This window comes from Myxine glutinosa, chromosome 3 (assembly GCF_964187855.1).
Source record: "Myxine glutinosa chromosome 3, kmMyxGlut1.1, whole genome shotgun sequence".
Classification (NCBI taxonomy): Eukaryota; Metazoa; Chordata; class Myxini; order Myxiniformes; family Myxinidae; genus Myxine; species Myxine glutinosa.
The window spans coordinates 99,155,926-99,168,980 of NC_136263.1; the positions used below are offsets into that span (position 1 = coordinate 99,155,926).

At 44.6% G+C, this 13,055-nt stretch overlaps 1 protein-coding gene across 4 annotated transcripts in view; it reads right to left on the reverse strand.

Annotated features, from left to right (window-relative positions):
• The window catches only part of LOC137423341 (putative ATP-dependent RNA helicase DDX5), a 38,489-nt gene that overhangs the window by 2,423 nt on the left and 23,011 nt on the right, over nucleotides 1-13,055 (reverse strand). The window contains exons 8-12 of one of the 4 annotated variants that reach the window (XR_013622862.1): nucleotides 9,605-9,777; nucleotides 8,905-9,015; nucleotides 8,761-8,822; nucleotides 5,419-5,961; nucleotides 4,110-4,340 (exon numbers count right to left, since the gene is read on the reverse strand). Coding sequence is in view for 2 of the 4 variants with exons in the window: in XM_078774319.1 (XP_078630445.1) it covers nucleotides 4,090-4,340; nucleotides 5,902-5,961; nucleotides 8,761-8,822; nucleotides 8,905-9,015; nucleotides 9,605-9,777 (657 nt within the window). In the remaining 2 variants the exon portion in view is untranslated. Of the gene's footprint in view, nucleotides 1-4,074; nucleotides 4,341-4,752; nucleotides 5,962-8,760; nucleotides 8,823-8,904; nucleotides 9,016-9,604; nucleotides 9,778-13,055 lie in introns of those variants that run through there. The other 3 variants (XR_013622863.1, XM_068110376.1, XM_078774319.1) reach the window with 3 other exon arrangements.

Here is a 13,055-nt window from a genome sequence, read left to right on the forward strand (position 1 = left end):
TATTAAGAAATATACAATCTCCCATTTTGAGGTCTATCAACCAAACGCAAGGCGAAAAGGCTTTTTCTTTATTCTTTTTTTTTTTAATACCATGGTATTTTTTAACAACAAGCTTCTGCTAGTTCCTGTATATTCGGCATCTGTAGAACAAAGGAAACAAATATAATTTGTCTGTTGGGGTACACCCACATCAGCATGTGACAAGTACAAGCAACCACATGACACTGAAGTATTGAAGAGGAAGAGAAAAAAAACGTTTTCAATATTGCACAATTTCAATTAAAATAAATAATTTTGAACAATAGTCTAATAGTCAGTAAGGTCAGTCATAAGAAACCATAAGTCAGTCATGAGTCACAAGTCATAAGAAAGTAAGTAATAGTCAGTAAGGGAGGCATTAAGAGAGAGGCTGAGTAGGGTAGAGGATGATGTGGTTGAGCTTGAACGTGGTTGGATGTCAATGAAAGATAGTCTGTTGGGAGCCGTTGGTGAGGTATGTGGATGGACAAAAGGACCACCGAGGCACTCGGAAACATGGTGGTGGGATGAGGAAGTTGGAAAGAGGATTGACGAGAAGAGGAAGAAGTTCAAGGAGTGGCAGAAGGCGAAGGGTATGGGAGCAGAAAAAGCAGAGCATGAAAGTTATAAGGCAGCCAAGAAGGCTGTAAAGAAAGAGGTAGCAAAGGCGCAGGAGGCATGTAGGAAAATGTTCGGAGAAAGCTTGGATTCGGAAGAGGGTCAGAGAGTGGTATTCATGATTGCAAAAAGCAGATAGCGAAAGAGAGGTGTGATGGGGGTGAGTTGCTTGAAGGATGAAGTGGGACAAATCGTTGTGGACCCAGATGGAATTAAAGGAAGATGGAAAAGATATATGGAAATGCTGTTGAATACCGAGAATGAATGGGATGGCAACATAGAGAGTAACCCAGTTTTAGGACCGGCAGAGAAGATAACTGAGAAGGAAGTTGAGGAAGCGATACAAGCAATGAAGAGTAGAAAAGCGGGAGGGCCGACGGGAGTTGTAGGAGATATGTTGAAGGCAGCAGGAAGTTGGGGTGTGAAGAGAATGACAGAGATCTGTAATCTGGTGGTGAAAGAAGGCCGCATTCCAGTGCATTGGGAACTGAGTACCCTCGTCCCTCTATACAAGGGGAAAGGTGACCCTCTGGAGTGTGGCTCGTACCGAGCGATAAAGTTATTGGAGCATGGAATGAAGGTATTGGAAAGGGTGTTGGAGAGGAGGATAAGGAAAAAGGTGAAGATCAACAAAATGCAGTTTGGATTTATGCCAGGAAGAGGAATGACAGACACGCTCTTTATTGTGAGGCAGTTGCAGGAGAAGTACATGGAGAAGAGGAAGAGGTCGTTTCTTGGGTTTGTTGATCTGGAGAAAGCATTCGATAGGGTTCCACGCGAAGTATTGACATGGGCATTGAGGAAGTTAGGAGTGGAGGAATGGTTGATCAGTGTAGTGATGGCAATGTACAAAAGAGCACGCACAGCTGTAAGGACGAAGGACCGGAACAGTGGTGAGTTTGAGGTGATGGTGGGAGTGCATCAGGGGTCGGTACTAAGTCCACTACTATTTGTAGCTGTGATGGAGGTGCTGGCTCAGAACGTAAAGGAGGGTTTACCATGGGAGTTGTTGTATGCAGATGATCTGGTGTGGATTGCGGAAAGTATGGATGGACTGAAGGAAAAGATGAACAAGTGGAAGGAATGTATGGAGACAAAAGGTCTGAAGGTGAATATAGGAAAGACGAAGGTGATGGCAAGTGGTAAAGCATGTGGCGAGGTGGAAAGAACTGGGAAGTGGCCCTGTGCTGTGTGCAGGAAGGTTGTCGGAGTGAACTCCATTCAATGTACAATGTGCGCTGAGTGGGTTCATCAAAAATGTAGTGGTCTGAGAGGGTCATTAACCAGTGTGGCAGCTACATTCAAATGTAAGGTGTGCACAGAGGGAGCTGCAGATGGAGGAAATGTTGAGTTGGATCTTGGAGACGGCATGAAGCTGGAAGGTGTGAAAACATTTTGCTACCTCGGAGACATGCTGAATGGAAAAGGTGGATCAGACTCGGCAATGGTTGCAAGAGTGAGATGTGCACGGAAGAAGTTTTGGGAAGTGAGTGGCGTGCTGATGAGGAGGAGAGTGTCGTTGAAGCTGAAGGGAAAGGTGTATGCTGCATGTGTGAGAAGTGTTATGATTTATGGGAGCGAGACATGGGTAATGAACGTAGAGCAGCAACGAAGGCTGGAAAGGGTGGAAATGCGAATGGTTCGGTGGATGTGCGGAGTATCGTTGAGAGAGAGGAAGACAAATGATGAATTGCGAAAGATGATGGAAATAGAGCCTGTGATGGATGCTGTGAAGAGGAACAGGTTGAGATGGTTTGGTCATGTGTTGAGGAAGGATGAAAGTGACTGGTTGAGAGGAGTGATGGAAATGAATGTAGAAGGAAGTAGAGGACGGGGAAGACCGAGAAAGACTTGGCTAAAGATGGTGGAAGAAGAAATGCGGGCAAGGGGGTTAACAAGGAGAGATGCAGAAAATAGGGCAAAATGGAGAAGATTGTCACCGCAAGGCTAACCCCCGCACGAGCAGGGAAAATGGCCTTAAAATGCATGTTGTTGTGTTGTCGTCAGTGGACCAAATCAATTCAGGAGACTCGTATGTACGCAATTTCATTTCAGTGATTTTCCAAATTGCAGAACACACAACACACAACACACACAGTTGTAGGGGAGGGGCCTCAGTCTGGTGGTGTATAATTGCTGGAGAAACCACCACCATTCTTCCTTGTGCTGTGAAATTTGCCTTGGCAGGGTGGGTCTTTGTAAACATGCGAGTGACGCCATCTAGTAATCATGTGGACCCCGGCGATTCACGAAGCCTGCGTTTATCTGATTTTATCCCTCCTCCCCTCTTTTTATGATCATATGACCTCCCACGAACCCCACAAGTCCAAACTCTGCTTTAAGACTGTTTTCGGATGGCGCGGATAATTTAGTATCACGCATGGGCACGTCACTCGGTGGTGCGAGACCGTCACCGTGGGCAGGTGCTACAAGGATGGAAGCCTGCAGGTGGAAAGAAGCAGTTGTAGGTGAGTAGCTGTACGAGGGTGACAGCGTCAGATTGGAGCAGAGCAAAGTTCAAGAGTCTGCTGAGAAAGTGACAGAGACAGAAAGCCAGTTTGCGACTGAGTGCTGATGAGCCACCATGCAGGAACTAAGTGCCCCTCTGCACTCGTTGCTCACATTTCGGTACCATACTAGCTAACCTACACATATGGGTAAGGGGAGACGTACCAGCAGATGCCCTCCCTCACCCTCATTACTTTATTCTCTCCACCAACAACAATGCGAACAGAGGAGTCCTCAATTTAAACACCCACCCGAGAAACGGCACGCATTGTGATGCAACACATTATCTGTGAAGCACCAGTCTGACAGTTTAGAGTTGGGTCAAGAATTAGACCCAAACGAGACAATGCAAAAGTGACCGCAAAAGTGAGCGGGCGACCTCTGCATCTTCCGATTAGACAGCGTTTGCTTCAACAGGACACACAAAAAAATCTACAAGAGTATGAAAAGCTGTTATGTGGAACATGGAATGGAACCTCTTTTTATCCAGATATTAAACTATTCCAACAACATTTCAAACACTATGCCGTCAAAAGTTAATTTGATGTACTTCATTACCTCCACCGCCAAAGGTAGGTGGAGGATATGCTTTCACCCGTCTGAACAGGATATCTCAAAACGTTGTTGGCAGATTCAGACGAAATTTCGTGGACAGGTTCGTTGTGTGACATGGAAGAATTGATTCTATTTTGATTCAGGTCCGGATGCAGATCCGGCCTATCAGTCGGATAGAAAACGTTAACTGTTCAGACTGGCGGAAGTATGCGCTCTCGAACCAAGAGCTCTAACATCAATTAATTCAACCTATACTCCCAGTTGGGCTAAAAAAAATATATTTTTAAAAGCCTAATGTCATTTTGAACACCTCTCAAAGGAATCACAAAATTAAGTTTAGCAAAATTAATTTCTTACTGCAACAAGAAAAAAGAAATAGCTCATCACTCGTTATTCAAAAGTATACTTACGTCTTCCCCCTCTAATTTCCTCAGACAGCGACAGGAGCTTGGGGTTTATAGTTTGCTTTGCCTCACGGAGCACACTGATCAGATCTTTGGCCTGGCGAATGTTTGATGGAGTGAAGAACGTGTAAGCAGTCCCCTTCTTGCTGCTTCGCGCGGTCCGGCCGATGCGGTGGACATAGTCTTCTGATGAGTTTGGGTAGTCGTAGTTTATCACGAACTTCACGTCGTTAACATCTGTAAAGAGGTCAAATGTTCCAGTGAACGCCCAAGGGTTCATGGAATGTATGTTCACAAGGAGGATACTGGGGAAAATGCCCATTTAAGAAGCGATTTGGCACAGTTCAACGATCACAAGCAGCAAACTATAATTCTCGTAACAAAAAAGGCAATAAAATAATTGACAACGAAAATTGTATTTATGACAATGTACTCATTTTCAAAAACAGTGTCATATGTTAGTAGTGTTCAAGCTTATTGCTCAACTCCAATAATTATTAATCACATGCCAGGACCATGTAAACAGATTTAAAAAATAGCTCAATTTGACTTTCCCAATATTCGGATCTGAGGCCTAAGCATGACAAGTGCAGGCAAGGCTACCACCATGACGCTGCCTCACCCTCCCACAAAAACGAAAGAAACCCACGACAAATGGTGCAATGGTGCTTGAGTGTGCTCCACGAACGGGCTCGTGCACCTGCATCCTCCAGCAACATGCCTGTCCCAACAACCGCCCCGAATGCTACACAGATGAGCAAAGTAGGGAGTCAGCTCAAAGCATTTTTGGGTTGATGATAGATGAAGATGAAACCAAAGCAGAACACCATACATGGCATTTGCTCGTGCATATGCTCTCAGACTCGACTTATTAACCTATATAACATCCTATTTAATGGTAAAAGTAACTGCAAAATATTTCCAGTGTCATGACACGACATGGGCTAACCACAAAGTTGACCTGCAGTGAGGATTGAAATGCTGAAAGAAGCAAATTTTGATTAACACTCCAACTTGTTTTGATGAAAGTCCAAGGAGGGAAAAAAAAGTACATCACAAGTCTGGTAAGACATGTTTAGGATGGAGAAAGAAAAGGATATTGAGGACGGGTGATTCACAAAGAAATACATGCAGTGAGAAATAAGACAATAGAGGAATGTTGATGAAACAAAACATGGGATATCAACAAAGACTGGCAGAAGAAACCACAGGACTCAGTAGTGCGTGAGAAAGTTGGATAAGAAAGAACCAAACGAAAGGAGAAGAAAAAAGAAAAAAAGAAACAACGATAAAAGAAAACAAGTGAGTCACGTACTTCCAGACCCCAACCAGCCAGCACACGAAAACCCTCAGCTGCCAAGCGAGGGCTCCGTGCCAGCTGTGGCCGCCAGGTTAGGAACCGGCCATGAGCCCTGCACGGGCGCAGAACTAGTAGAATGCAGCGCCAGTGCGTGCCTGCACCAGTGCCACTGAGCTCGTTTGACCTGCGCCGCAGCGCACCCCTGGGCCAAGACAGGTGGCCCAGGCAGGGCGGGGCGGCCGGCGGAGAGCCCCGCTACAGGCAATCCTCCGACCAACTCAAGTCCCCACGGAAAGCCTGGGCCCTGTCACGGCCAGGGACTGCACCTTAAGCACGGGGAGGAACTAAAACAGCGCAGGGTTACGATTCCGCACACACACACGCTGTCACACAAGAGGGAGTGCGGATGCAAAGAAGCTCAAAATGTCTGATCTTCATAGGTTGGCATCCATGCTGCCCCTTGAGGAAAGGGGCACACAGCAAGAGTGTGTTACAAACCTAAACCCCGAGAGGCAACGTCAGTGGCCACGAGGATGGGAGAGTGACTGGAACGGAATTCTGCAAAACAAGTACAAAAAAATGAGGGGTTTAGGAAGAAGGCAGAAAGTGTGGGGTTAAATTAAATTTTATTCTTTATCACCCAGCATCAGCATCATTTATTTTTACAATAACGCAGCCTCAGTTCACAAATAATGACATGCAGGGTTAGACAAGTGCAACTTTCTTATGCTGGTTGTCAGAGGTTATCATACTTTTGAGAAATTTCTAACAAGGCCACGCATCCACACTTGTTCTGCTGAACAAACACCATTATCAATGAACATTCCTTCTTAAGTGGAGCACTTTTTTTTCTTTTTTTCTTTTATTACACAAAAAACGCATTTGTGCCAGCAAAATAAATGTACTGTAACAGGCTCGGTCTCCCAAAAGGGGAAACCGTGGCCTATATGACATTAACTTCGCAAGACGCCGAGTTGGAGACGTTACTATAGAAACGCAGTAAACCACTGCATGGAGGTATTCGTTGGTCAATAGTTTCTGCACCAAGATTATTAGTGCACTTATTGCTTGATTGATAATTTAATCATGGTGCAGCCCCGATGGCAACCTAAAATCCACAACAACGTGAAGAGGAAAATTCTCCATGCACTCGGACACATGACCTCTCCCGCCCTAGGTGTGTATGTGATGGCGCCACGCGCCGACTTTCCCACCACCCCAATCGCCAATGCACGACCCACGAGGTGAGAATTAAATAAAGAAGGGCAGGAGCAAAGGGAAAGTATGCCACGGGGAAGAAAAAGGTCAATCACGCGTGTAGGCACACAAACACACAAATATATGTAAGCACAGGTGCACATTAATGGACACTGTAGTTAAAACAAACAATGCACCTACAACTCAATTGACGAGGAATTGCAATCACATCATGAATGTGTTACTGGTTGAAAAGGTTAACAAAGAAAACATAAAAGGACAGCAAAGACAATGAGGAGCTGGGGCTGCAAAACTCGAGGGGAAAGGGGCAGGGACAGGGGGAGGGGCTGGAATGGCTGATGCCCTCCATCACCATCTGTATGTAGAGTTTGTAGATTTGCGAGGAATAATACCTAGTAGATTTGGGATGGACAAGCACTAGGGTTGTTAGGCGCTATACGTCTTCCTAGTACACACCAGCAGACAACAGAATCGCTTTTTCTTTCCTCTTTGGCTTTTCCTTTTCCCCACCTCACTGTCTCTTTTCTTAATTGAACCTTTTGTCCAAACGTCTAACACATTTTAATCTGACGTCCTCAACCTCGTAAAGCTCATTCTCATCAATCCAGCAGGAAATTATGTCAGGGAGAGATACTTTTTGACTGCCCGCCATGGGAAGAGCTCGCTTCAATAAATCAATGGAACAGTGTAATTTCAACTTTTTTTCCGCGATGACTATAGTAAGGCTGTTTACTTGCTCTCTGTGGTAAAGGGTTTATGTCACTCAATGACTACTGAAGATATTTTGACAAACTTCCTCCACACAGTATGCAATGAAATGTATGAAATGTATGAAATGTATGAGATGTGGCCCCAAAGTACCAATCTTCCACCATGGCTCACTGGACATAACGTACAACGACTAACATATTCTCCTCTCTGCCATCGAACAAACTGCAATTGAATGTTGCCAGAGAAATTGAACTTCCATCCATCTTGTAAGGAATTTTGCTCATCCTAATGTCTGTGCCCCGATAACCATTTCAAATCTTTTGTTTGGTTAACGATTCTCAGCAGCGAATGTCAAGCAGCAGCACATCTAGTGAGACCTCTTTGTGCTAATGCCCATGTGTTTTGATGTTCTCGAGGTAACATTCATCGCCGTATTTACGGTAAAGCAAGATCTCTACTCCATAATCATATATCACATGAAGAACACATCGAGATAATCGACAACATTTCTGTGGTTTCCATTTATGCCTCAAACACTACTATTATATTAAAACTGCCTGTTTCACGTATGCTCTTCATTCTTGCATAATAATACCTACTTCTTCTTCTTCTTCTTCGTTCGCATGCAGCACTACATTTCTGGGGCATCATTGGCTGAAGGTGCTCATGTGCCGCAATTGCAATGCCCTCTGTGGGCTGGGGCAGGAATTTTTAATTTGTTCCGGGTGCCGGCGCTAGCTTGCCGACTCTTCACGATGGACACCATGGGCTATTTAATGTCCACAACGAATGCTGGCAGATGGGACAACCGTTTAACCTCCATCCGAGGGACGGCATATGAAAGTGAAACACCGGACCGGAATGACAGTTTATAGCTAGGTTGAGATTCAAACCCAGGATATACTGCTTAGAGGCCAGTGTCCATTCCTCTCGGCCAACCTGTCAGCCCATATCTACTGACTGCTGGGCATGATTGACTGTTACTTTCAAAGATGTGTTGGTGTGGCACTTTCTAATCAATTGACATCAAATGAATCACATTGTAAATTTTCATCGTGTGACTTTATGGTGCAGTTCGATTTCAAGAGATTTTTAAAAAGTGGCATTGCTGTAGTATATTTGGATTTCATGCCAATTTGTCCTCAAAACCTTAGCATCTTCTTTCCAAAAGGGGAAAACATATTGTCGTGCGAATACCCTCCGGTTAATACCAGGGCTCGCGAATGACCAAACGGCTTTAATTGACGCGACGACCAAATACGGATTTTGCTATCACAGCACGGGGGCGAGAAGGAAGAAGAAGAGGCAGAAGCGCTTATCTGGAGAGGGAACGAACTCAAACGGGAATCCGGGTTTAGAAGGAAATTGAAAATAATACAAGGGTTTATTTACAAGGATAGCGGGACAGGAAAATATGATATGACTCACCCCTTAGCACCCAGTCTCTCTCTGTCTGGTTTTTATCACCGTGAATGCACATGGCCGGCCACCTGTACCACAACACACACTAGTTACACAGGAGGTACATGGCTGAACAAATTCTGCCAATCATGATCTTATACGAGCACTCACCCATCCCTTCTCATTCGTCTTGTCAACTCATCACATCGCCGTTTTGTTTCCACAAATATAATTGTTTTGTTTTCCTTCTCTGCCATTATTTCTCCCATCAACCGGATGAGTCTACATAAAAACATCAACAACCAAAACAAAAATTCAAATGCGCATTTTTTAATAACTCTAACAATAAAGTTGTGGCAAAAAGGAACTTCAAGTTACGTAAGAGCTATACAAGTTATAAAATATGCAGCAACATGTGATTCAACACAATTATTAAGTTATTAAGGAAAGAGATTTTACCATGGACTATTTCACAAGATGCTTTCACAAATTTAAACTGGAATGGCACTCTTGGACGTCGACTGATATGCCTCCACTCACATTATTACATCATTATACATACTTGCACCAATTTGATTTGAATCCCTCCAGCTGTTCGTAAGTATCACATTTTTGCCTGACATGACCTCTGACCTTTTGACTGCAAAATCGAATCGGATAGTCTTTACATCATAGTGCATACATGATCGAATTTGAGACTTAAATCAGTTCAGCCATTCTCAAGTTATCACGGTAACGATAACCCATCACAGACGCACGGACAGCCCGAAAACAATGACGGGGTGACTTCCTCGGCATGGGCATGAAAAACTAGAAACGCACAAGTTATAAAACAAACCAAACAAATGGAAGACACAAAGCAGGCACTCACTTGACATCCTTTTCACTATCCGTGCACACGTCCACAATCTGCAGAATGTTGTGGTTAGCCGAAAGCTCCAAGGCACCGACGTTGACCTGTACATAGTTCCGGAGAAAATCCTCAGCGAGCTGGCGCACCTCACGAGGCCAAGTCGCACTCCACATTAGTGTTTGACGATCGGGCTGTCAAATAGATTGTGTAAAGTGGGAATTACAGATGCGTGTGATGGGAAGAGGAGGGGGCGGGGTGTGTTCATTGCGTTCATCATTCAAACTGTGCATTAATGGCGTGGTGGGTTCAGCGATGATGAATAATTATTTATGGAATAATATTGCAGCATATAAGCACTGACTTTTGTTGAGCATGATGTAAAAGCATTTTTACTCAAATAACCACAAATTAAGTAAAAGTGGGAAAAAAAATCTCGCATCATGTACACCACCACAAAAAATACAATAAAATGTGCACACACACTTGATCAAATCACTTTAAATTTAGCGCTGGATTTTGCATCTACATTTAGCAAATTTAGCATCCAACGGAAGGCAATCTCCGTTCCTTTCACAAAGCTCGGAACCAGTGTGTGTCTACCCTCAGGAGAGCCAGGAAACAATATCTCTCTACTCTCAAATCCATCTCCCTCCTCCAAATCTTGGTGGCATCTGGTCAAATCTGTTTCTGGTGTTTGTTCCCCTGACATCCCCTCCCTTACCTCAAATGGCTACACAGCCAACACCGCACGTGAAAAAGCCGAATGCCTCAACTCTGTGTTTGCCTCAAAATTTTGTGTCCCAAACCAGTCGCTCTCTGTACCCACCTTACCCAGTCGAACCCAGCTGCTCCTGGACTCTGTGTCCTTCTCTTCCGACAACGTGGATACGTCTCTGTCAAACCTCGACTATGATTCTGCAACTGGACCAGACGTCATCAGCCCACATATCCTAAAATCCTGCTCTGCTGCTCGATCACATCCTCCCTCTGCTCTCTTCACCCTCTATTTTGCTGAAGGTTATCTGCCATCTGCTTGAAAATCAGCCAACATTACAGCTTTACACAAAAAATGTGCAAAAACAGATCTTTCAAACTATGGACCAATCAGCCTGCTCCCAATAATCAGCAAGGTCATAGAATCGATCATCACTTCTGATGTTAAATCCTTCCTCTTCTTCAATGGTTTGATCTCCGATCATCAATTTGGTTTCAGACCGGGTCATTCTACTCTGGACATGCTGCTTCTGCTCTCTCAACAATGGATGGATGTCCTCAATGCAAGACAGGAAAACAGAGCCGTTTCCCTTGACATATCACATGCCTTCGATACAGTGTGGCACCCCGCTCGGCTCACCAAACTCTCCTCTTATGGTATCCATGGAAACCTCCACGAATGGCTTGCGGACTTCCTCACCGGTCGCAGTCAACGTGTGGCCCTGAATGGAATTCTCTCATCTCCCCTTCCTGTTCAGGAAGTTCCGGTGTGTACCCCGGTTTAGAATAGGTACACCGTATCCCTGCGCATCGTAAGAGGCGACTAAGGGTTGGCGTCAGGAAGGGCATCCGGCCATAAAAACATTGCCTCAAACAGGGAACCATGATTGTCATGGGGCCCGCAAGGCTAACCCCCGCTCTAGCGGGGAATATGGCCTTAAAACGATCATTCATTCATTCATTCATTCATTCCCCTTCCTGTTCAGGTTGGAGTTCCTCAAGGCAGTGTTCTGGGTCCTGTGCTTTTTCAAGTCTTCATCAATGATCTTTCCGACTCTCTGGAAAATCCTCTCTATCTCTTTGCTGACGACTCCACTCTCTGCCGCTCCATACCTCATCCCTCAGATCGGCAGTCTGCAGCCTCCTCACTCTCTGCAGACCTGGATAAAATCACAGACTGGTCAAAAAAGTGGAACATGTCTTTCAATCCTGACAAATCTCACACTCTTACTATGTCTCTCTGAAAAGACCGACTGGACAACCTTTCCATCTACTTTCTCAACACTCTTCTCCAAGTAGTTCTGTCACTCAAGCTTTTGGGTCTCACTATCTGCCATGATCTTTCCTGAGAAAACCACATTTCCAAGCTGGCCTCCAAAGTCAGTCGCCGACTGGGCATCCTCCGCTGTGCGAAGTCATTCCTTGGCACACCTGAGCTCCTCACCACATACAAGGCTTTCGTCCGCAGATCAATGGAATACTGTTCTCCCCTCTGGGCCGGTGCTCCTGCCTCACACCTAGCTCGGCTTCACGCTGTTGAAACCAAAGCTTTCAAAATCATTGGAATCTCCCGCGATGAAGCTAAGTCCGAGGGCCTTTCATTCACTCACCGCAGGCAGGTTGGTGGTCTTTCTGTCTACTACCGACTCCTCTCCGGCCTACCTCCCCCAGGTCTGTCTGTGTTCTGTCCCCCAAATATTCTTGCAGGATGCACAAGAACTGCCAGCAACCCTCTTTGGTGAAACTGCCAAAATCAAGACTCTCTGCGCTCACCTTCACTCTTTCATTCCGCTTTTCTCCAGCCTCTGGAAAAAAACTCCCTCACCCTCTTCAATCCCACTCCTCCCTCCAGGTCTTTAAAACAGCTGTTCACCACCATCTCTTATCTTCCCCCATCCAAAACCTTGATCTTTTCTACACCCGTTAAAACACCCCAGATCCACTTTTTTGAAATACCAATTTGTTTCCTGGAAGTCCTAGCAGTGTCCATGTGTTTTTTTCCTCTCCCCTTCCCACCCCCCCACCCCCCCTTTCACCTGCCCGTCCCCCCAAGCCCTCTCCCTCCCACAGATCTCCCGATGTCCCTGTTCTCTACTGTTGTACTTGTGTGCTTCCCCCTCTCTCCCCATCTTGTCTCCCACTCCCTTTATTATGTTTTATGTGTCCGTTTATGTTTTTTGTGATTCATATTAGCTCTTACATGAGCCTCCATCTTGTATAAAAAATAAAAAAAATACAAAAAATAAAAATAAAAATAAAAACCATCTAACTGCAATCCCAGAGAATGATGCTACCCACAACCATGTGCTGCATATGAAAATAAGAATATATGCAGTTTCAGCTATTGTTTTATCAAAATTGATCTCACTAATTAAAACTAATAATCTACATTATGTGTTAGGTTGCATGTGTGTGCCAAGTCACTTTCGACAAATCTTTGAGAATAATGACGGCCAATCCATGGTTGGAAAGGCCTGCAATTAAAAGAACAATAAATCTTCCTTCAAATTCTGGGTCTGAGGACAAGTGACCTCATGCATTCAGAAATTTGGAGGAGCGTAATGCGTGCATTCACCAAGAGTTACAAATGTCATGGTAAATAATACCCTCAAGTTTTTAATCTGAAGAAAATTGCAATTAAAACATATTGGGGAACATTCAAGGTTTAAAATAAATACGAGTGAAAACGGTGAGCAATTTATACATTGAAACATTCCACTTTTATCTTAAGCTTGCAAACTCCACAATGCACGAA